We start from the raw sequence: 23,059 nt of genomic DNA, 5'->3' as shown, positions 1-23,059 counted from the left end.
GGTTCAGCATGACTTGGGGTCCCCAAAGCCAGCACCAGGCACCCATAGTAGCTGCCAGCCCAGCAGCTGCTGGCCAGGGATGGAGACTGTGTCCGCAGGGGTGACACATGTCTCGACATGTGTCCTGGCCACCTTTCCCCTTCTTCTCCCCTTTCTAGCCTCTGCAGTCCCTGTCCGTGGCCGAATCACGCCTCAAGCTGGGAACCAACGTCCTGCTGAGTGCCCTGGGCAGTAACACCAGCCTCATTGCTCTGGACATCAGTGGCAATGCCATGGGGGACACGGGGGCCAAGATGCTAGCCAAGGCCCTGCAGATCAACACAAAGCTCAGGTAGCAGCAGGTCCCCATTGCCCTGTGCGTGCCCTTCCCACCCTGTGCCGGGTGGCCCTGATATGGTGGTCCTTGCTGTGATGCTGATGCCATCAGAGGAGGCTTATCATGGCTCCTGGTGACCACAAATGTGTCCCTGGACCATTCCTGGTGCACAGTCAGATGCTGCAACCATATCTTGCTCTCATGGCAGTCATCTGCCAGTGCTGGCAGGGGACATGTGAAAGGCAAGAGAGCAGCTCAATCCCTACCCCAGCACTTGCTAGCTCTTTGCCAGGCTCCTGGACAGCCTGGGATGCTGCAGCCAGACCCTTGCAGTCACTGCCCTCACTCCGCGCTCTGGCATCAGTTCCTAAAATGCCATTTTTTTACTACATTGTGACTGCAAAGGCAAGGCAGGGGTGTCTGCAGGGGACAGGGAAGGGGTCTCCCAGCCAGGGCTGTTCCTCTGGGGGATGTCTGCCCCTGCCAGCAGGATGGTGCCTGACCACATCCTCTATGCCCTTCACTCCCTCCAGGCAGCCATGTACTTTACAGCTCGTTGAAAAGTCCAAGTTTAGGTTTTGAATATTGAGATTCAGATTTTTAACCCCATTTCTAGGCTTTCTGGTGCCTGAGGTCAACCTTGGGCTCGCTCTTCCTGGCACCCAGTGGGTGGGCACCCACCTTGGGGCTGCGTGATTTCAGGCAGGGCTCACTCGTGTCCTTTTCTTTGCAGGACCGTGGTTTGGGACAGGAACAACACAACTGCCCATGGGCTCCTGGAGGTGGCTCAAGCTTTGGAGAGGTAAGGAAGGAGACGCTTGGTCCTCCTGGCTTGCTACCACCATGCAAAAGAGCCTCTGGCTCCAGGATGTCACTGTCCCCAGGGCCTCTTGTCCCCTAGAAGCAGCAAGTGCATCACAGTTGCATACAGGTCCCAAGGGAGTTGGGACACAGCTTGGGCCTTGCAGCCAGCAAAGCAACCTGCCACCCATTTGGTGATGGCACCTTCATTACTAACCTCAGGGTCTCCCCTGGGCTCTGCATCCCAACCCAGCACAGCCCCATGTCACCCAAGGCAGCCCCGACGAGCACGGGGTGGGGATCTGCTGTTGGTGGAGACGTGATGCTCCTCTCCTCCCTGCCCATGAAAGATGCTAGGCAGAAGTTGTCCACCTGCCGAGCACACCGTCAGGTCTCATCTTCGGTCATGCAGGTTCTCTGGAGGTCTGAAGAAAGAGGGGTGGATGGAGAGCTTGGGCACTGCTGCCCCATCGGGGTTTGCTGACAGCCAGAGTTTAGCCATCCCCATCTCCAGGGCTGGACCTTGGGGCAATGTCCAGGCTGCTGTCGGGTGGGCTTTGGTTGTCTGTGGGGAAATGCACGGCAGGGATGAGCCCTGCGAGGCTGACAAGGGGTCTGACAGCACCCGCTCATCCCTGCGCTGCCTCACAGGAATTACACCCTCAAGTCGATGCCCTTGCCGATGAGCGACGTGGTGCAGGCGTACCGCAACAACCCTGAGAAAACGGAGGAGGCGGTGCACAAGGTGGGGGGACGTGGGCTGGGGGGGTCACGGGGTTGGGTGCCACCGACACCGGCTGCTCATGGCCTCTTGTCGCTGCAGCTCCAGTCCTGTCTGACGAGGAACCAGCTGCGGCGCACGCTGCCCACACAGACCTTCCGGCTGCAGCAGGGCATCCTCACCACCTCTTCTGAACAGGTTTGCCGGCCAAATTGCTGCATGGGGCTGCCCTCCCCTGCCCCAGACAACCCTAGCTAGCTCGTGTGAGCTCTTGCAAGCAGCACAAACTCCTTTTCACCTTTTCTGAGTGGAGGGCAGAGCAGTCTGGAGGGATGAGAGTGAGGCCAGGCAGAAAGCATATCTCCAAGGAACCCTCCTGGTTGCATCCGTGCGTTTCATGCATATGCAACGCTGGTATATCTCACTGCTACGTTACTCACACAGCGTGTTGCTGGCTCGCTGTGCACACTCACAAGCAAATCCGTGCCGTGTGGCATCCCCAGTTATTAGTCAGGGATGTTCTGGGGGGCTGTATCCTGCCTGTGCCCCCACCACCCCGTTGGGCAGCACTGGCATATCTTTCTCCGGGAAAGTCACAGCAAAGAGGGGAACTGGCAGTGCTGCTCTGGTATCGGCATGTGACGCAGCCTCTCTGCGCTCCAGATGGTGAACGAGATCTGCTTGAGCGTGCAGAAGCATGTCGACATCCTCAGTGCCTGCCCGGGCAGGGAGGCGGAGGCAGACATCGTCTGTGCGGAGGAGGCCATCAGGAATGCCAACCTCTCCGTCAGCGTGAGTCCGCTGCGTGGGGAAACCCCTCAACTCGCCCAGCTTCAATTTGGGATCGAAGCGGGTTATTGATTAGTTAATGACATAATTAACCAGCAGTCAGAGAACACCAGAATCGTCAATGCAACAGATGCGCATCACGGAGCACTTGCAAAATGTTAAAGAACAGCTGCAAATGTCTGAATCCCGTTCTAGAACAAGGCCCAAGATGTTCTTAATCCCCTCCCACCAGAGGCACACAGTCGTGTGTGCACCCCCCAAGAAGTGGGGGTTACAAGCACACCCCGTCTTCAGCAAGGGCACCCCCTGCTTGTGCACCCCTCCTTGGGAGAGGTGGGTGCTCCAGCTTTGGGCACACCCTGCAACCCATGGATGCCCACACCAGTAAGAAACACTCCCTGCATTCCCGAGGGGTCCCTCCTTGGGACACTCTCATCCCACCCCAGCTGGGTGATGAAGGCCACTGCATCCGCTGGGCAGCTCCTGGCACTGTCAGCTCTGGTTTGTTCCTTCTGGTCCTGCTTCTCTCTCCCTACAGCACCTTCTCCTCCCTGTTCTATACTTCTCTTCAAACCACATCTTTCTTTTTCCCAAATTTACTGGCACCCCCCTGGGTACTTAATCTGGCTGAGATAGGATTTAAGAGGATGGTGCTGATGGTGGAAAGGTGCGGAAAGGGACGGGAAAGGATGTCCCCGGACGTGGACAGCAGCGTGGCTGGGTACAGGGGGAGAAGGAGGGTCAGTGGGTAGTGGGGAGCAGTTGGGGGCCCAGCTGGGGGGACACAGGGACCACGAGGGGCCAGCAAAGTCAGAAGGTCGCTGGGTCTCCCCAGCTAATGCAGGTGATGCTCATCCACGGGGCAGTCACCTGTGCAGGCTGCACATGGGTGGAAAGCAAGGATGAGGTGCCGTGGGATGATCTGCGCCATGTCTCTTCCCATGGCAGATCCTGCCACTCTTGTACGAAGCGGGAAACAGCCCGTACCAGAACGGCAAGCTGCAGCACAAGCTGGAGTGTCTCACAGAGGAAGCATCGCAGACCTGTGGCCGGGAAATCCAGGTGGGCACCCATGGGGAACTGCCAGGGGGAGCAGAGAGCTGATGGCAACACTGGATGCTCATCAGCCTCGGCCCGAGGATAAGGGACGTGGTGTCTCCTGGAAACCACGTGAATCCTGATAGAAAAGACACTGAAAACTCCCCTTTCCTCCCCAAATTTCAGGCGATCATGCAGGCAGTGCTGGACACAGCGCACAGCCTGTGCCCAGCCGTGGTGCAGAAGAGCGGAGTCAGGGACCAGCTGGTCAACGCCATGTCAGAGCGGATCTACCTCCAGGACCATCTCAACCTCAGCGTCGTCCTGGACCAGATGGTCACTGATGTCTTCAGCAAGCTGAAGTGGGTGACATGCTATTCTTCCTTCTCGCTTGGTGGCTGGCCAGATGAGGATTTTGGGGGCTCCCTACCAACTGCTCCCCTCCCCTCATAGTGGTAGTGGTGTGCTGGGTCCTGCAGCTGCGTTTTCTCAGCTGTGGCTTTGCTTCCCACTTGTATCCAGTTCAGATGTGTCCCTAGGAAGCTGGGAAGTCCCATGGGGTGATATTCCTGCAGGCCCATCCCCATGTCTGGCAGAGGGGAGCCCCAACCATTAATGGGGGATGCACTCAGCATCCTCCATCCCAGCCAGCACCTGCTCCTGTTCCTGCTCCAGCAGCACGCACCCAGTAAGGGCATGTCCTAGGTGCCCCTCTGGGTGCCACAGCTGAGCATCCATCTCCCTAGCAAGGCTCTCCCTGGGGAGGGGCTGGCCCTATGTCTTGCAGGGGCTGCAGGTGCTGGCCCTAACACCCCTCTCTCCGCTCCCAGTGAAATCAAGCTGTCTGTCACAGCCGCCGTGGCTGACTGCATCGTGGATGCCGTGCTGGGAGACCTGACCATTGCCCAGTGCAAACTGGTGAGTGCTGGGGGCTGCCAGCACCTGCGGGATGGGGATGTGGGGCTGGGATGTGGGATAGGGGGTCTGGGTACCCCAGCATTGCCCAGGTACCAGCCAACACTATGACCATGGATTTGCTGTCTGGGAAGCAGGACAATTCCCACCCAGGCTGGTTTTCCTCCCAGGTAATCCTCTTCCAGTGTGGTCACAGCAGCATTAACATCCTGAGTGAAGTCTGGGAGCCGCTGTGTGGTGGGGGGTGCCGGGGTGAAGCCGGGCACCAGCCACTTGTGCACCGGGGCAGGCGCGGGGCAGCTGTGCTGGGGCCGGCAGCCGGCTAATCAGGCCTAAATCCGCTCGCAAATCCCAGCTACGGGTAGGGAGCAGAGCAGCACAGAGCACACAGGGTGGCCAGGCGCGCTTCAGCCCCCGGGATAATTTAAGCGCTTCCTAATGGTTTTAGGCGGAGAGCCTCCCCAAGCACGGGCTCGACCTCCCGGTCCTGCTGCCTGAGCCAGTTGAGGACGATGCCGCTGCGCCGGCGAGGGGCAGGAATCCTCTGGACCTCACCGTGGAGGAGGTAGGGTCCGACCCCACCACTGCCGCGTGATCCCCATGCTATAACTGCCTTTTATCCGCCTTACCGGATGATGCCAGGCTTAACGCCACAGCCTCTCTGGGTGCATGCACCCCCGGCACCCCCCGAGGGCAGCACTAAGGCAATTAGTGCTGGGAAATGGGACCGTTAGCCTGCCTGGCCATGCTGCCTGCCCTGCCGGTACTGGGAACGTGTCCCTGTGGTGGCCCCGGCTGGGCTGGCCATTGCTTCAGGACTTGGGATCCAGCGCAGCACAGGGTCCTGACCGGGAAAGCATCTGATCCGGCATTGTGGGCGGTTTTGGTGCTGGACCAAGATGAGGGGGTGCAGCCCTGGGGGTCTGGGGGTGATGGGGGCATTGCACCCATCACTGGGCGAAGCCTGGCTGGCTCTGGCTGCTGCAGGATGCCACTCACCATGGCCAGCTTGTCAACACCGAAGCCACCACTGTCCCTCTCTCCCTGCAGTACAAGATGGCCCTGCGGAGGAAAAACAAGCATTTCAGGAGCATTCGGCCCACGCCAACTGTGAGAAGTAAGGTCACCGCGCGGCTTTCCTTTTGTCACGGCTCAGTGAGTGCCATGCCACCTCCGCCAGGGCATGGCAGGGGCAGGGGGGTCTCAGCAGCAATCTGGGGGGCTGCTGGGCAGAGCCCTCGGCGGTGAGGCTACAGGTTGTGGGCAGAGGCTGGCAGAGATCCTGCCCCTTTGGAGAGCCTCTCCTGGTGCCATGGTGCAGGCCCACAGGCAAAGCTCACCTTGAGCTTGCTCTTGTACTGTTTTTGGGGGTTCAGCTGGCTCAGTGCCCAAGGGTGGTAGGGTAAATGCCCTGAGCTCCCTCCCCACGTAGCCAGGCAGGGGTGGGAGGTTTGTCTGTGACTGTGGATGCCATGGCATCTCCCCCTGCCATCCCAGGGACCGCCAGCGGCATGGGCATCACCGACGCCCCCAGCACCCCTGGGGACCTAGCACAGGGAAGGAGTCGTTGCCCACGGGTGCTCCTGCTGCTGGTGCTGAGCTGCCCCAGGCTTCTCTGCTGCTGGTGTAGCCCCATGGAGCCCTGTGTACCTGGAGGGGCATGATCTGGCTGGGGGGGTGGGGAGGAAATGAGCAGCTGGTGGGTGACTTCTGCTTTTGGGGCTTTGGCTGCGATGCATATTTAGCTTTGGCTGAAGCAGAGCTTGTGCTGGACCTCAGCGCCTGGCACCCAGGTGTCCCCAGGGGACCCCTGATGTCCCCGAGCCCAGCAGCATTCTGACCTCCACGCAGTGGGTAACCAGGGGAGTGAGGATCTGCCTGCAGAGCAAAACGGGGTGTGTTTGTGAGTGCTGCTCACCAGGCCAGCGCCGGCAGAGCTCGTGCCATATAGTTGCTACTTGCCGCAGGTCTCGGGGCTTGCTGCGGGGGTTGGCTCGGTCCCTGCCTGAGCATCCCCCTCCCACCCCCCCCGCAACATCCCATGCATGCAGACCTCCAGGGACCGCGGCAGGATCCATCCCCGGCTACGCTGCAAAGCTGTGCCCCGGGGGGGGCCGCCACGCAAGCTCTCGGCCACGCTCCCCTCCCCTGACTGAGCACCCCGCTGACCCTCCACGCGTGGGCGAAGGTGACGGTGGTGGCGGCGGCGGCGGCGATGATGATGATGCTGATGGGGAGGCCTGGCGAGGCTGGATGCCAACCAGGGCCCTCTCGCCCTTCGTAGGTGTCTCGGAGCTGGAGCCGGCGGCGGGTAGGGACGCCAGCGGGCTCCGAGCTCACCGGGCGCCACCGTCACTCAGCCCCGCCGCGCCGCCGGCACGCCCTGCCTCCACAAAGGATGCTGAGCCTGCGAGCGGCTCGCTCCCCTCCACGCAGCCTGCCACCGCCACCACCGCCGGATCCCTTATGGACCTGCCGACCGCCGGCGAGAAGCTGGAGCATTGCACCAAAGCCAGGCCCCGGCCCAACCGCCGGCACAAGCAACCGCCCAGCAAGCCAAATGTAAGGGGTGGGGGGCGGTTGGCAAGGTGTGGGGGGGTGGATTTGGGTTTTTTTCTCTTTTTTTTTCCCAGTTGGGTGAATTATCACAGTCGGTATTTGTTGCAAGGCAGGAAAATGAAATGCGCGGAGCTGCGGCTGGTTTATTATCTTGCATTTCAGCTGCTGCTGGAGCCTCCTTGGAGGAGGGGGGCAGCCTGAAAGGATGGGCAGGGGGGCTGGGGGGCCGTAGAAATCATCCATCCCCTTTCCTGCTGCCCGCTGGGAGATGCTGAGTGGTAGGAGCTGGCAGGGGGGAATTAAAAAACCTGCAGAGTTTGGGTGCAGAGGGCCAGTGCATTCGGCCATGCCTCCGGCTGCCTCTCTCCTCCTGCACCCAATTTGCTCCCCCCCATCCGAAACCCATCAGCCCCGAAGCGCCGGCAGCTGCCACAGCTCCCAGTGATGGTGGTGGGGCTCTGCCAGCTGCAGTGGGGTGGGTTGCGCTTCTCCCCCACCCAAAGGGCGAGCGGCTGGGGATCCTGCCTTCGCAGCCCCCTGCCCAAAGGAAAAGTAACTTTTGGGTGCAGTCAGCGGAGAGTCTGGCTCTGTTGCCATCCCCAGGGCCAGATCCTGCTGGCATCACCTCGTCCCCGTGCCACTGTGATGCAGTTGGATCCTTCCACCCACCAGAAAGCCCTGGCTTGCACGGCCATGGTGGTGCTTGCCCTTGGACCGTGGTGGGACCAGCGTGGCTGCGGGGACAGAGGAGAGGCAGGAGCCGTTTTCCACAGGCAGGGTAGATGCTGGAGGCTGGCAGGCGTCAGGCAGGGCCTGGGGGCCATCACCTTGGCACATCTCTCTGCAGCGGGATGGGCAAACTTGGCACCCATGGTTGGCCAAGGCTCGAGCGAGGATGGGCTTTGATGGATGCGATGTGACAGGGAAAGCAGATCTCGAATGACTGGAACGGCTCCTGAGCGGCATCAATCCAGCCGTAATGAAAAATCATTATGGATTGAAATGCCACCAATGGGGAAGCGCCTCCCTCTCATCAATAGGAAGCCACCGCTGCGGTGCCACATGCCAGGGTGAGGAAGGTGCTGTGGAGGAAGGCTTGGCCATGGCATGGACTGCTTTGCCATGGGTGGCCTTCATCCAGGCTGTGGTGGCACTCCAAAGTTGGACCTGAGGATGGGCACCAGCCTGAAGGATGCAGATGGGGGTCCACGCAGGGCACCCACTCCATCACCCACCAAGTGTGTGGGTGTCCCTTCCTTGGGGCTCAGATGGAGGAAGCATCCCTGCTAAAGGCTTCTCCCACAAGGACAGCAGGGTCAGAGACCTGGCCCAGCTCTAGGAGGGCTTTAGCAGGACTCGTCATTGTGTGTCACCAAGGAGGGTCAGAGGCACCTTACCTGTGGGTAACGCACAGGTGCCTGAGCGTGTACGGATGCCATACCCCAGCCACTGTGCTGGCAAACCACCAGCACCCCACACGTGGCACCCAGCGGGGTGCAGGGGGCTGGCAGCCAAGCTGCCCTGCCTGCGCAGGCAGGGTGAGGGGCTAGCAGGAACCCAGGGCAAGCTGGAGCTCCCACAGCCCCAGGGATGCGGTGGGATTAGAGCTGTGATGCAGCCGATAACACCATGGTCTAGCTTTCATGCTGGATATGCAGCGAGACAGAGGGTGCCAGCACCCATCCTGCATGGGCACCCACTTGTCCGTGCACAGGCATGGGTGGCACATGTTCATGGGGGGTATCTTTGCCCTATGCCGGGCTGACGGCCGTGCTTGCTCGCAGGTGCAGCCTGTGGCTTGTGAGAACAGTGAGGACAGGAGCATCACCCGCGTGGATGAGGGGCTGGAGGACTTCTTCACCAAGAGGCTCATCACAGAGGAGCTGCCGTAAGCCCGGGGGGGTGCCTAAGGCCCTGCAACCACCCAGCACTCTGGCACACACACATCCCCAGGGTTTCGGCAACCCCCCTGCCTTCACCTACCCTGCAAATGCTGCTGGTCCCAGTGCCAAAGGGATGCTGGGGAAAACATCATACCCAGGGGCATCGCCAAGGGCAAGGCTGGTGGGAGAGGGCTGGGATGGCAGCCGTGGGGAGCGGGATGCAGACAGCACCCCACTCCTGCAAGCCTGGGGAGGAGGGGCTGTGGGGTCTGTCCCATAGCAGGGAGGCACTGGGGCAGCACCCATGGGGTCCCACGCTGGGAACGGCTGCCCTTGCCAGGACAGCGTCGTCTCAGGTGGGATGCCCCGGGTCTGGATCCATCTCTTCAGAGTGGGCGGGGGTGGGGGGGAAATGACCCCTAGCCCCTCAGCAGCCTGGAGCTCACCTTTCCCAATGCTTCATCTCTCCCCAGCCCCACAGCTCCAGAGACCTGCCCGGGATCAGCCCCTCTGGCCCCCTCCGGCTCCCGCACCCTCAAGAAGAAAATTGGGAATTTTTTTGCCTTCAAGAAACCTAAATCCAGCCGGGGCTCGAGGTGTGAGAAGGAGCCTGAGGGCAGCTCTGCAGCCCCCAGGAGCAGGCGCTCGATGCTCAGTGACATTTTACGAGCCCCCAGCAAGGCGGGCGAGGCGGGCAAGCCGCTGAGTAAATCAGAGGAGGGGGGGCTCGCTGCCGAGCCCCGGGCAGAGCCCGAGCACTGCCAGACGCCCGACTCTGCCCGCAGGATCCGGCCCAAGTACTCACGGGAGGGCAAATCCCAGTCACTCATATTGCTGTCAGGGGAGGATGAGGATGCGCTGGGGGTCAGGCATGACAAGGTAAGCACTGTCACTGTCACCAAGCCACTGTCACTGACGCTGCTGTTTGGCTTACCCGGTGGGTGCTGCTCCCACCCAAGGGTGCTGGTGGTGGGGTCAGCCAGGCACCGCAGGGGGATGTGAGGATAGCGGAGCCGTGGCTGGGGACGTACCTGCTGGGTTGTGGCCATGCCTCCATCTCCTGGGGGGCACAGCTGGGGTTGGGGATGGGTGCTGTGGGTGCTGTGGTGGGTGCTGTGTCCCTGGAAGGGCTGTGTCTGTCCTGCAGAAGAGGCAGCTGGAGAAGAGCGAGGGGGAGCTGCCCGCCTCCTTCGAGCAGCGCATGCAGGTCATGCTCCACCGTATCGGTGTCGCCAAGGGCCCGGCCGCTGAGGGCAAGAAGCAGCAGGTGAGGAGTGGCTCCAATTTCAGGATGGATCCTGCACCCAAAGGGCAGGAGGAGGTGGTGGTCCGTGGGATGGGGGTCCCTTGGAAGCACCCAGCTCTGTGCCGCCACTGCCCCTGGCCTCTGTCCTGTCACCTAACTCTCTGCAAGAGGATCAATATGTGGGCTCCAATGCTCTGCATGGTGTCTGTCTGTCCCTCCTTCCCTGGCATGCACCCACCCCCTGCAGCCACCCCAGAGCCGGGCAGCACCCTGCCTTCTGCCACCCATTGTCTCTGAGGGCGCTGCCACACTGATCCCAACCCTCACCAGGTTTCTTTCCCCTTGCAGAGCAAAGACAGCGAGATCAAGAAAGCTGGCTCAGATGGTGAGGGGCTGCATCCTCCCTACCCTGACCCCCACCCAACTGGGCACCCACAGGGTGGGCATGGTCAGGCCCCCTCAGGCTCCCAGCTGCGGGTCCCACCGTGTCCGCCCCTTGCTGGGTGCTGATGGCATGGGGCAGACCCCAGCTCACTGATGCTGGCTGGTGGCTTGTGCTTGCAGGGGACATTGTGGACAGCTCTGCGGACTCCCCACCCTCCCTGAAGGCCCGCACGCACTCCGTGTCCACAGGTGGGTCACCGGTGGGTGCCGGGGGGGTTTCACACCAGCCCCCAGGCCAGAGGGCTCGGTCCCCTCTGCAAGCACCAAGTAGCACTACAAGGGGACCAGAGCCAATGGGGACCGGTAGGCGCGGGTGCCTGGGCAGGGTCCCACCCTAGGGAGGGTGCTCTGCACTCGTGGGTGCCCAACCCTCGTGAAGGTGGACAAAAACCCAGCACCTTGCCCAGTCCTTGGGGTGGCTGCAGGCTTGTTCCCAGCACCAAGAGCCATCCCCTGGGGCCGTCACTGCTGGGCACCCACAGCTCTGCCCTGCCTTCCCCACAGATGCACCCTTCCGCAGCCCGGCCACCATGATGGAGCCCAGTGCTGGCCTGGCCGAGCCCCAGCCAGCCTGGAAAGCCCTGGGAAGACAGCTGCCCACTGAGCTGCAGGGCACCAGCTCCGACCAGCCCCGGCGCTCCTTCATCCTGCCCGAGCCCAGCGTGCTACCAGAGCCCGGGGCCCGGGAAGGCTGGAGCAGCAGCCTGCCACGGCCAGGGAGGAGTGCGCCGGTGGCACTGCCGCGGAGGGTCAGCCACGGCGGGGAGGTGGGTGCTGGTACACCCCTGCCCACACCACCTGACACCGAAGGTAGGGATGCGCGAGCTGTCGATGGGGCCCCCATCCCACTTGCTGGCCTGTTCCTGGAGCCCTTTGGGAATGGAGGGCAGCAGGGACCCAAGCACCCAGCGCTGGGTGCTGATGGGGGGGAAGCTAGGAGGTCCGGGTGCTGCAGGCTCCCCCCTGACAGCAACTCCCTGCTGCTTTTCCAGACAACCGGCTGACGCCGCGGCTGGTGGCACCATGGGGGACCAGCCGCCGAGCTGTGTCCGTCCACGAGGAGCAGCTCAGGGAGCCCGAGTGCCCAGCAGAGCTGGGAAGTAAGTGGGGGCTGGAGTGGGACCCCAAACCTCCCCTTGCACCCCATGCTGGAGGAGGCAGGCGTTGGTATGGTGGTATCTCATGTACATGGTGGTGCCGCCTGTCTCAGCTAGTGGGTGGCCGCCCTCGGTGCCGGGGTGCTAGATGATGGCATCGCCACAACAGGAAGATGCGGGGATGGGGGGGGGACTCAGCATTGGGATTGGCTCCGGCAGCAGCCAGGCTGCCCAGGCTTGCAGGCAGAAAGGCAGCAAGAACCAGGCAGCTGCGCCCCACTGTAACGTGGGGCTGGGTTGTGTTTCTCCCAGCAGGCACCATCCCCTTGCGCCTGCGGCGGTCGCCTGTCCTCAAACGGAGGACCAAGCACGACTCCCTCCCGGAGCCGGAGGGCGAGCCCGGACCGTCCTCGGATGCTGCAGGTGAGACTTGATGCTCCCCTCCCTTGTGTCCCTGCTAAAGCGTGTGTTGGAGTATGGAGGGTCATCCCCCCCCAGCTCACACCAGCACCCATGACCTCTCTAGGTGCCATGCTGCAGGACTGGCTTCGTGCCGGGCTGGAGAAGCCACAGGCTGGAGCGGGGACCGAAGGCGAGCAGCCACAAGCCCTGGCACAAACTGTTGCAAATGCACAAGACTCAGCAGCCGTAGACCAAAGACGCCCAGTGCCGGGCCAGGGGGAGCCAGCCCTGGGACAGTGAAGCCCCTGCATGCCGCTGCATTGTTCCCAATAAAACCCTGCAAGCAAGAGCACAGTGCTGGGGTGATTGGCAGCTGGGGTGCAGAGAGCAGAGATGCTCCGTACCGGGCTGACATGGATGTGGCCGCGGGGCTGGCTAATGACGGCATCGCCCACCTTTCGCTGCAGGGACGGCTGGGGCCACCAACATCGCCCAGGAGGGCAGGGATGCCCAGGGACCATGCCGGAGCCCTCGGGATCCACCGAGTGGCATCGCCTTCCCCGGACGGCCTCTGCTGTCGTGGGCTGCAGAGGGGGGAGCTGGTGATTTTAGGCAGCAGCTGGGCAGGCAGCGGTGGTGCTGGCAGCCAGTCATTTTTATCAAGCGTTACCAGGGCCCTTTCACCTCTCCAGCTCCTCACCCCGCAGGGTACCGCTCTCTCCATCCCCCCTGCCCCCCCAAGATGCAGGTTTCCATCAGCAGGACCACGACCCATCGCATTTCAGCACACAGCTCTGCAGCCGAGCTCCAGCCGTGCCTGCCTCGCCATCCCTGCAGCTCTCCCGATGGCACCAGCATTACCCCAACACCCAAGCGGCTTTCTCCTGTGCTGATCACCGCTCCGGACCAAATGCATTCCTTATATGGATGTTTATGACAAAGCAGCAAGATGCTTTTTTTTTTCTTTTTCTTTTTTTTAATACAAGAGCTGTGTATTTAAAAAATATACAATTTTTATTTTTAATTTCTACAGCATAACCCTGCGGGATATTTTTTGTAACAAACAGTGCAGGACCCTACCTAAAACAATCAATAAAATGTCCAAACTCCTGTGCTGCCTTCCGAGTGGGGATCAGGTTGTGGGGCCTCTGCCACCACTGCCACCCCTGCTGGGGCGGTGGCACTGGGTCACCTCTTGTCCCCACTCGCTGGGCCAGGGCATTTGGAAAGGATGGAGAGGGAGAGGTGGGAAAGGGATGCCGGCTCATGCACAGGCATCCCTGAACGGATGCTTTTTTCCCCTCAGCGCTGAAGGTGCTAGCCTTCAACAGGTCATGTCCCCAGCATCTCTGGAGCCAGGGTCTCTGCAGTCAGGCCAACCCACTCAGCAGTCCCCTTGGGGACAGGGGTCCTGGTGTCCCCCCCATCCCTCCCCCAACTGCTCATCCCAGGCAGCCCTAAATTGTTTTGGCCGAACCGGTGAAGAAATGAAGGACGGGCTGGGCTCAGGAGTCCACCTCCCTGTCGGTGAGTATCCAGCACGCCCACTTCAGCATCGCCTTCGAGATCCTGTGAAACCAGACCAGAGGAGCCAGGGTGAGAAGGGACCCGGCTGGGGACACATTGCCGTGTGCCGGGGCAGCCCGGTGACAAGGGGTAAGGCAAGGCAGAGCTTGGGGACCTGCTGCAGGGAGGCAAGCAGTGATGCCTGCATCCCATGGAGCCAGCCACGGGGGGAAGAAGGGCTGGCTGTACAAGGCCATCGCTGCACTCACCTGACAGATCTTATCCGCTCGCAAAGCTCGGGGCTTGGTGCCTCATATCTGTACTGGGCCGGCTTCTCCTTCACATACTGCAGAAGCAAAGGGGAAGGTGAGACTGGTCTGCCCCAGCTGTAAAGCCCAGAGCACAGCCCCACCACGCAGCCCGAGATGCCAATACACCTAGGAAAACTCCGGAGTCTCTCCCTCAATTGTTTCCTGCTCTGCCAATCTTATTTTACCTAGACAGCTGGAAGATGCTCCAGCAAGTGTTGGTTCCCACCCAACTCGGGCTCAACCACATCTTCACCCAGTGCCCCAGATCCTCCTTCGGGAGGGTTGGAGCCACCATCTACGTCAATACCTGCTTTCAACTCCCCGTCCCTACCAGTCAGGTGAGGAAAGACCTTGGGGATGGACACCAGCAGTGGGGTGGGACACAGAGAGCCTCCCTGGGGACCACCCCCTAGAGGACTCCACCCACTGCTTCATCTTTACCGGCTGCAGAGCTCTGCGCTGCTCCGGCCTGGAGCTGGGGCCACTCGTTGGGGATACTTGCTCTTCTTCCTCCTCCTCTGAGAACTCCTTTCCATGCCGCAGTCCTGTCTCTTCCTTTCTGCTCTTCTTCGCACCCAGTGTGCTTGTGAGCTCCAGCCTCCTGCCTGTGTCTTTTCCCCTGCCCCATGGGGCACCTCGGGAATGCTGCTGCCCACAGACGGCTGGCAGTGCCTGGCCATCTCCTGCCAGCAGCTTCCTCTTGGCACCCACAGCATCTCCTTCCTGGGTCCTGGCATGAGCCGGATCATGCTTCATCGTATCTGGAGGGGAAGCTGTGCCACTGGAGTCTGCCTGCTCCCTGTGAGGTATCCCTTCAGGCAGGGATTGTGAGCGGCTGCTGGGCAAGACAGGAAAAGATGGAGAAAGAGATGGCAGGGGGGCCTGAGAGCCCCCCGATACCTGTGGGCCTTGAGAAGCGCAGGGGGCATCGCAGGCTGCCTCCGCAGCTGACACTGCCCAGGTGGTGCCAGCCTCCACTGGACTGGTATTGCCGTAGGAGTGGAACAAGGAGGGAGAGGAGGTTTGCACTGGCTCTCCGTGCGGCAAGCCCTTGGGAGAGTCCTGGCTACACGGTTCCAGCAAGTCAGGGGTGTTGCTGTCAGCAGCCACGTCATGTTGAAAGCTCTTCTCTGGTAAGAGAAAATACATGGTCAGCTTGGGCAGGAGGCAGGCGGTTAGTGGTCAGACCTGCCCCAGCACTTCAAGTTGGGCAGGAGAGCATCGGAGCTGGGATGATGCAGGCACAGGGCAATGAGAATGCTACAGCACTACTTTTTGGCCAGGGGAAAAAGCAAGCCAGCATCCAGGAAGAGCTACGTGGTCACCTAGTGAGAGGAGAGGGGTTGTCTCCTGCCTGCAAGGCAGGCTGGACGCACTGGGGCATGGGGACTTACCATCTGAAGAGTTCAGGGTCAAAGATATTGGGGGGAGTCCGTTCCAGGGGTTGTCGAGGGATCCCTCCAAGCTCCCCGACAAGGCTGTTGACTCGCCAGCTGCAATGATCAAGTCGGGGTGTTGATTTTGGCAAAGAAAGCAGCTGCCCACTCCCAACCCTGCAGCAGCTACAAAGAACTGTGCATGGGGTCTCAGACAGAGACAGCACTTGAGGGGAGCTCTGAGAGCCCTCTCTAACCAAAACTAGGGTGTACTCCAGCCAGACTCCTTTCACGACCTCAGCCAGCCCCTGTAGCAGGCAGCGGAGAGGCAGATGCTGCCCTGAGAGCGGGCAGGAGGGAGGAAGACCTTCCCTACACCCTGCACTGTCCAGAACAGCAGCTCCCTTCAGCTCCTCCTCTATGTGGAGCTTCTGCAGGTACTTCTGCAGCAAAGCTTGGAGACATCAAGCCCAGTGAGGTGACACAAGCCCATCCTGGCGCTGAACCACAGCCACCCGCGAGCCCACTCTCAGATACAAGACTCAGCTCCGTGATGGCATCAAAGGGACAAAATCACTTGTGGTCCCAGCACAATGAACCAAAGCTGCTCAGCTTCAGGAGGCTGCAGGAATGGGACAATTGCCTGCCTGCTCAAGGCAGGGCTGGGAGTCCTGGTCTCCCAAAGACCTGGCTATGCTGGTATCTCCTCCGCTCAATCGAAGGAGAAGATGGGCTGAGCCAACTGCAGAGGAAACTACTAAGAGACTGGGTGGGATACAGAGAACCCACTACTCACAGCTTGCTTGGGATATGACACTCGGGTCACTTGGCACTGTCCTGCCATCACCGCTCTTCCCAGGAGTTGCTTCGCTTGTGTCTGCAACAAAAGGGGCATTGCTGGTCGCACCCCAGCATGCGGCACAGCCGCAGCAAAGGAATTCTTCTCCCCACCCCAGAGAGACCCTTATTTTGCATGCTTGGGCACTGAACTGCCCACCTGTCTACCCTGCAGACAAGGCCACCACACTGACCTGCCTTGGAAGCATCACAAGCAACTGCCTCCTCCTCCTCAGGAGGGATAACCAGGGTGTTGGCCAGGACCACGAAGACGTCCTCGCCCTGCTGAAATGAGACATGTTACGTGGTTTTTGCTGGGTAGTCCCACTCGAGATGCAGGAGCCCACCCATAACTGGCAGCTGAACGCCATCTCTCTCCCCAGCAAACCTCCAGCTCAGCCCACCACCCTTCCCCTTCCTTCTCCCGCCCCTTCAGAGCACCATGAACTGTCACAGCCCTGTCTCAGATGGCCACAGCAGCCAGACTGACCTCTTTCTTACGCTCTGCCTCCCACTGGGTGACAGGAACCTCATCCTTCACTGTCGCTGGCATGTCCTCGGGCATCTGCAAATCCAAGCATTCCTCAGCATTTTCCTTCAAAACCTCCAGCTGGTTCTGTCCTATGGCATCGATCAACTGAGAGATGGATGGCTCTGGAGCAAGAACACACAAAAGTCAGTGAAGAAGACACCTTAATTCAGGCAAGCCTCACTTGCAAATACTTTTATTCTGCTGCGTGACTGTAATGTGCACTGAAACCTGTGGAAACACACAAAATTCTGCATTTTCTTTGCTTCTAGAAACTATCTTTCCTTTCTCCACACAGGTCCTGGAGCAGCAGCATGAGCCCAGGTGTGCAATAGCCCACACTGCTTTAGCTGTCAGCACCATCTTGTCCTGCTTTGGGCTTAGCAACGTTGCCTTGTGCTATCTGGTCAGGCTTGTGCTACCTCTGCCTAATACGGACCAAGCTGAGGAGTGCCAGGAGCCCCACTAGGCAGCCAGAGCATCGCATGCCCCGCACAATCCTTTACCTGAGCTGGGAGCGTTCTTCAGAGTGAGACTCCTCCTGCAATGACCAAGGAGAAGACAAAGCTAGGTTAGGACTGGGGCACACACAGGTCAGCAGCCCTTTGCAGCTCTCACTCGCAGATCGAGCACCCTGACTTGGAAGAAGAGGCTTGTGGAAGTAGTGGATTCCACACTGTGTGCTGGATCTGGCCACTGACCTCAGCTCAGTATCCCAGGAATACCCATCAGGAAGCCTCGTTCCTGGAGATGGACTGATGGAGACCCCTGAGGATCTCCAGAGTTGGGGCTTCCAGTATGGAGTGAAGAATGAGCTGTACAAGCCTTCACCCACCCAGCCACGCTGCCTGCGGCGGGCAGGAACAATTTCTCCATGGGTGTTTCCTCCCAGCTCCGCCAGCCCAGAGGAAGAGGCTGGGGATGGAGAGCTCTCTGCATCACCAGGACCTTGTTTGGCATGGTCTACTTGGCTCTGTCACATCCTGGGGCAGGGAGTCCCACAGGTTAACCAGGAGCTGCCATAACCTCTGCCTGCCCTTGCCAGCCTGCTCTAACCTCAGTCAGAGCCTGCACGCTCTCGTCATGGTGTCTGGATATGTTCCCCAGCAATGGCCAGCCCCATACTTACAGCCAGAGCTCCTTTATCTTCTGCAGCACAGAGGGCTCCTGGTTCCTGCAGCAAGAGAGAAGCCGGTTACCAATTCCCTCCGAATCCCCATCTTTCTTCACGGCTTGCAATGGAGACAATTCCTCCTTCAAAGAGCAAAAAGGCCCCACCACAACCACGTTACACCAGGACTCCCAGGGTCAGCGTTGCTCCGGGAAGGTGAGGAAGCCCCCCCCAGAGCAGAGTCCCCTTCCTGCCCCATGGGCCGTACCCGTCAGATGACTCCAACCTCTGCCTCTCCATGGGCAGCACGATGAAACGCTGGGCCATGAGGTAAAACTCGCAATCCTCCTGCAGGGAAAACGGAGCCCGTAAGGCACCTCTGCAGTCCCACCTCTGCTCCCACCTGCCCCGGGGCCAGCGAGCACCCACACACACACCCCAGCTCTGCCACCAACTCTCCAACCAAAAGTAAGGTCCCCCTCACAAAGGACAACCCCCTTCAACAGGAGGTTTGTACCCTCCTCCATCAGCTGATGGCTCTTCAAGAGCCACACACCAGGCTGGGCCAGCCCAAGGCCATGGGGACACTCCTGAACCCCTGCAAGAGGACAGCAGGCAGTTCTGCCACCAGCAGTCCAGGCAGATCTCCTGTAGCTGCACAACCGCAGGAAGTAACAGCCTGGGGGAGATGCACCACAACCCCAGGGTGGGCTCAAGCCATCCCCTGCCCCAGTGCCCTGGCCAACTGCCACAGACCCTCCCAGGAGCTGCAGATGAAGAGGAAAGAAGAAAGACCACCCATCATCTGCCTTCAGCTCCTGGGAGCCACTCAAAGTAGGTAAGCATGCAGGAAGCACAGCAAGGACAAGGAACAAGTTGCTTCCACTTATCAGAGCACTCACCAGTCTGGCCTCCTCCCGGAAACACACCGTGTACTTCTGCAAGACGATAATTCTGCAAATAAGGCTGGAAAGCCTGAGCTGCATGTGGGTGCTAGAAAAAGAGCAGAGCAGAACGTCTTGGAGAGATGAAGAATGGAGCTGGACCACCCAGACACATACCGGGGCTCCCCCAACAGCCACACCAACCACACCAGGGCATGTTGGAACACATCTCAGCATGAGCATCAGGGACCAAGGGCTCCTCGTTCCTGCAACTTATTCCTGCTGCTTATCGTTGGCTCTGCTACCAGCACCCCGCCAGTCTACGGATGTCCAAATGGGGAAACTGAGGAAAGCACTGAAGGTGCAGCCCAGGCTACCACGGTTAATGCTCTGGCTCCTTTCACAAAGCCCATCTTTAGTCCTTTCTAACCACATCTACATGGCATCGCAGCTTCTGCCACCAACCCCTGCCCATCCCAGCTAGCTGAAACGGGAGCACCAAGCCCCAGCATTCCAGCTTTCTTCTCTTAGCAGCTCTTTCACGCAGACTTCCCACCCTGTGATTGCTTTAGCTTAACACAACCTGAAACAAGACCAGGCAGGAGCCCCACTAGCAGCTGTGGAGAACCGCTGTCCCAGCCACAGCCAAGTCACGGTGGAACCCACTTTTCCTCTGCTTGCAGAGCTTCGGGTGTAATGACCACACGGATGTAGTAGGACCCATCTGAGACCTGTAGGACAGCATCTTGGAGGACCCCAGGTTGGCCTGGAGCAGTTGAGTCACTCAAAACCTATCAAGAGATCAGGGAGGGGGGAAAAAAGACATCTCACTTACAGACTTCCCCGTGAACATGGACAGGACACCGTGCCTGGCTGAGAGCCTGGACTCTTAGGAGTGAAGGTCACCATTCACCGTGAAGCCAGGTGGTAATGCTTACCCCAAGACCAAGGGGTTCGGTACGTGCCTGTGCCTCCCAGCTGAACTGACCAGGCTCCACACCAAGACAGAATAAGGGATGTGCAACATTATGCGAGAGAGCAGTCAAAGGCAAGGTGGGAGAGAAGCCACAACCAAGCATTTTTTTTACCCAAACCAGCAGCAGGAATCCAGGCAAAAGGGGTCTGAGCAGGCTTGAGACATGTCCTCCTCTGCAAAGCAGAGGGAGACAGAGAGCGGCAGCAACCAGTAGGATCACTACAGCCATTCCCTTCTTCTGCATGAAGTTCCTGGTCTAGCAACCCTGAGCCTGTATTAAGCCATGTCCATGCTGGGTCAAAACAACCCCTCAGGGAAGCATAATAAGCAGAATAAACTGCTCCTCCAAGTCTCATGCCTGCCTGCTCTGTGGGCTGGGAGCTATGGATCAGTCCTGGCTTGCCCCAATCCCTACAGCCCTGGGATTCATTCCTGGTACACATGATTTGGTCACATATGTCGTGTACATCATTCGTCTGACTGGTGACGTTGGGACACAATGCATGAAGATGGGACATGAAAAGGCATGTCCTATCATGCATGAACGCCACCTCCATTTGACAAGAGGTATGCATACATCCTTTAATAGGTGCCCACCATGCTAAAAAGACCAGTCATCATCAGCTGGGACCTTCTGACAAGAAAAGCCTGCAAATCCCACCGCATAAAGTCCCTGTACAAGCCAACAAGGCTTGCTGCTGGATTTAAGGATGCCCATGCCACCAGGATCCTGCTCCTGTAGGTATCACAGCTCAGCCACCTAGCAGTCCCCACTGGCTGTGTCCCCTTGCCCTGGGGGGAGAAGCCCAGCATGCAAGTGGCCAGTCCCACCATGTGCTCACTCACTATGGGCAACTCTGGATTCCCAGTGGAGGCAGGGTGGCTTAGCCCAGGCTGCACGAGAGCACGGGTACCAGCAGCGGGCAGGGCTGCTCATGGAACTGGGTAAAGAAACAAGATAAAGAATAGGGTAGGTTTTGAAGTTATAGTTCTGAAACAGATAGAGAGGAAGGCAGGCATAGCTGGAGCCCAGAGCAAGCTGGAGAAAGGCTCTGCTGCTCAAGATACACTCCCAACCTTCATTCATTGTGGAGGACTCCGGTGGGTGTAGGTTGGAGAGTCGTCACACTGAGGCAAGTCTCCCCATTAATCCCTCGAACCCAAGCAGGGATCCACTCATTCACTGCTGGGTCTTTATTAGCCCAGGCGCAAGAGATCTCCTGCTTGGGAGGGAGGACTGGGCCAACAAGTACGGAACCAGTGATTTCACCACCTCCACATCTTCAGACGGCATGGGGAATAGGACCACAGGATCTTCTCTCTCTCGTTGTCATTTTTTTCTCCCCATCTCATCTCTCCTTCTGTTTAAATCACAACACCCATTTTTCTCCTTCCTGCTTCTGTTACTGAGGAGGCATCTGAGCTGCCTCAAACAACTCCTTCCCCAAAAGACATTAGGAGATGGCTAACAATGCTGTCCATGGTGGGAAGCTGCTACAAGCACCCAAAGGCTGCGAGAGAACAGCAAACCACAGCACTGCAGCTGGGTTTCTCCAGCATCCAGATCATGACCACAACCCATCACAAGGCAGGAACTGCATGCCCTGCCTGTGACGATTCCACGTCTGCTTGTGCACTCAGTTGTCTCACCGCATCTTCATCCAAACCCTCCAAGTCCACAGCTAATGATCAGCAGCACCGACTCTGCTCAGTTGTTTTCCTCCTGCTTCCTTCCTGCTGCCCATCAGGCCTCAAACAGGCAAGAATCCTGACTACAGCTCTCTCCTGCCACGTAGGCTAGATCAATGTCAAAGACACCACCAATACTGCAGAAAAAGCTCTCCAGGCACGACGCAGGAGCAAGTTTTGTGCCTCAGAGCCCCATGCCCTGAATCATCACACAAGAGGCTCTCCCAAAAGAGCCAGCATCCAGGGGAGAATGAGCCTGTGGTCCCACCAAGGCTCACCACCAGACAGGATGAGCCTTCAGACACCTCGGCAGGTCCTGCTTCTGCCTCATGCTACCCACTGTGAGGACCACCCATCAACTGGTGCGGTACAAGGAAGGACAGGATGCAAAGAAGAGGAGGAGGAAGGCAAGGCAGTCTGCAAGTGCGAGGCTAGGAGAGAAGATGATCTTGGAGACTGCAAACTCTTTGGATAAGAGCAGGGCACACCTATCAGAGGTGCAAAAGTCAGCCAAAGCTGCCAGAAATGGGCAAAGCAAAGCTCCTCCACCTCAAAGGAAAAAAAGGGACTTTGAGGAGGAAGCGTTGCCCATCCACAGCCACCGAACTGGGGACTCCTAAACACTTCCAGGAATTTGGATTTCAAACACTGTTGGAGGACTCTAGGACAGTCCCTCTTGGTACCTACCCGCAGGACCTGCCCGGCCAGGAGATTCTCACTGGCATCCAGCTGCTCGTAATTCACCAAGAGGTTGACAATCCAAGGCTGCAGGATGTAGACTTTAGAAGACGTATTCCTATTCTCAAACACAAACCTATGGGAGAAGAGACAAAGCACCAAATTCTAAGAGCGGGACGCAGCAAAGCTCCATCATCCTGGGAATGGTTTTGCACCCCAAATACAACCACAACCCCAGGAGATGGCTCAAATCCAGCCCAAATCCACCCACTTCTCCGCAAGGACACCCATCCTAAGGCAGTGGTGCCGAGGAAGATGTGCTGCTGCGACACGCCGGTCCTGCAGCATCCCACTCATGCCGGGTGGGAGGGGACATCAGCAAGCTCCGGAGCTGCATGCAGGCTGGGGCAAGCCTTTTGTATATCTCCTATCCAGTTCAGGATATTTTTTCCCCCTCTTCCTTTATTGTTTATTACCCCCCAATAATGATTTTCCTGTGCCCAGGACTTAACCATCGCTCTCTTAAGTGTAAAAGGGGGAAGGGGTCGCTCTTTGCTGGATAAGGGCTGTACAGAGGGGCTGGGCCAGGCAGGGGTTTGGGAGAGGCAGGGTTGGGGACAGGCAGGGGTTGGGGACAGGCAGGGGTTGGGACAGGCGGGGGTGTTGGGACAGGCAGGGGTTTGGGGACAGGCAGGGGTTGGGACAGGCAGGGGTTGGGACAGGCGGGGTTTGGGGACAGGCAGGGTTGGGGACAGGCAGGGGTTGGGACAGGCAGGGCTGCCGTTACCGAACCGCCCCCCGGCCCCCGCCTCACCCGGGCCCCAGCACCTGCCGCGGCCCCGCCGCCGCCCCCGGCTGCTCCCGCCCGCCGCGCTGCTCCCCCGCGCCCGCCCCGCCGGGACAAGCGGCCGCCGCCGCCGCCGCCGCCGCCGCCATGGTCCCGCGCAGCGC

At 59.4% G+C, this 23,059-nt stretch overlaps 2 protein-coding genes across 4 annotated transcripts in view; one reads left to right on the top strand and one right to left on the bottom strand.

Moving 5' to 3' along the window:
- CARMIL2 (capping protein regulator and myosin 1 linker 2) overlaps positions 1–13,321 on the top strand; it is a 24,961-nt gene extending 11,640 nt beyond the window's left edge. The window contains exons 21-40 of the mRNA XM_069793154.1: positions 159–331; positions 1,050–1,118; positions 1,769–1,862; positions 1,941–2,036; positions 2,502–2,630; positions 3,576–3,689; positions 3,852–4,027; positions 4,496–4,583; positions 5,029–5,145; positions 5,631–5,697; positions 6,865–7,142; positions 8,924–9,027; positions 9,496–9,901; positions 10,170–10,289; positions 10,617–10,653; positions 10,833–10,901; positions 11,217–11,522; positions 11,705–11,812; positions 12,122–12,232; positions 12,336–13,321. Of these exons, the coding sequence (XP_069649255.1) occupies positions 159–331; positions 1,050–1,118; positions 1,769–1,862; positions 1,941–2,036; positions 2,502–2,630; positions 3,576–3,689; positions 3,852–4,027; positions 4,496–4,583; positions 5,029–5,145; positions 5,631–5,697; positions 6,865–7,142; positions 8,924–9,027; positions 9,496–9,901; positions 10,170–10,289; positions 10,617–10,653; positions 10,833–10,901; positions 11,217–11,522; positions 11,705–11,812; positions 12,122–12,232; positions 12,336–12,511 (2,838 nt within the window). The 3' untranslated portion in view covers positions 12,512–13,321. The remainder of the gene's footprint in view (positions 1–158; positions 332–1,049; positions 1,119–1,768; positions 1,863–1,940; positions 2,037–2,501; positions 2,631–3,575; positions 3,690–3,851; positions 4,028–4,495; positions 4,584–5,028; positions 5,146–5,630; positions 5,698–6,864; positions 7,143–8,923; positions 9,028–9,495; positions 9,902–10,169; positions 10,290–10,616; positions 10,654–10,832; positions 10,902–11,216; positions 11,523–11,704; positions 11,813–12,121; positions 12,233–12,335) is intronic.
- On the bottom strand, positions 13,164–23,059 carry ACD (ACD shelterin complex subunit and telomerase recruitment factor). 3 transcript variants are annotated; one of them, XM_069793888.1, is made up of 14 exons: positions 22,923–23,059; positions 22,118–22,244; positions 19,432–19,556; positions 18,784–18,874; positions 18,150–18,229; positions 17,900–17,944; positions 17,277–17,311; positions 16,732–16,895; positions 16,436–16,526; positions 16,201–16,281; positions 15,423–15,521; positions 14,470–15,158; positions 13,987–14,063; positions 13,164–13,780 (listed from the first exon to the last, which is right to left on the bottom strand). In XM_069793888.1, the coding sequence occupies exons 1-14, from the start codon at positions 23,042–23,044 to the stop codon at positions 13,717–13,719; spliced, it is 1,890 nt and encodes a 629-aa protein (XP_069649989.1). In that variant the 5' UTR covers positions 23,045–23,059; the 3' UTR covers positions 13,164–13,716. The 3 variants fall into 3 exon arrangements, with proteins under 3 accessions (XP_069649989.1, XP_069649990.1, XP_069649991.1); XM_069793889.1 differs by having other exon boundaries at positions 16,436–16,523; XM_069793890.1 differs by lacking the exons at positions 19,432–19,556; positions 22,118–22,244; positions 22,923–23,059 and having other exon boundaries at positions 18,784–19,341.

The sequence above is a fragment of the Haliaeetus albicilla genome, chromosome 10 (genome assembly GCF_947461875.1).
Source record: "Haliaeetus albicilla chromosome 10, bHalAlb1.1, whole genome shotgun sequence".
Lineage (NCBI taxonomy): Eukaryota > Metazoa > Chordata > Aves > Accipitriformes > Accipitridae > Haliaeetus > Haliaeetus albicilla.
The sequence above is the reverse complement of the archived record's forward strand: the minus strand, read 5'-3'. Positions and strand labels throughout refer to the sequence as shown.

Excerpts from the sequence above, each read along its gene's own strand:
- ACD (XM_069793888.1), bottom strand. The coding sequence starts at position 23,044 with ATGGCGGCGGCGGCGGCGGCGGCGGCGGCCGCTTGTCCCGGCGGGGCG. Across the intron at positions 15,159-15,422 it reads GACCCTGAACTCTTCAGATG|AGAAGAGCTTTCAACATGAC; the intron begins GTAAGTCCCCAT and ends TTCTCTTACCAG. Across the intron at positions 13,781-13,986 it reads GAGCGGATAAGATCTGTCAG|GATCTCGAAGGCGATGCTGA; the intron begins GTGAGTGCAGCG and ends CTGGTTTCACAG.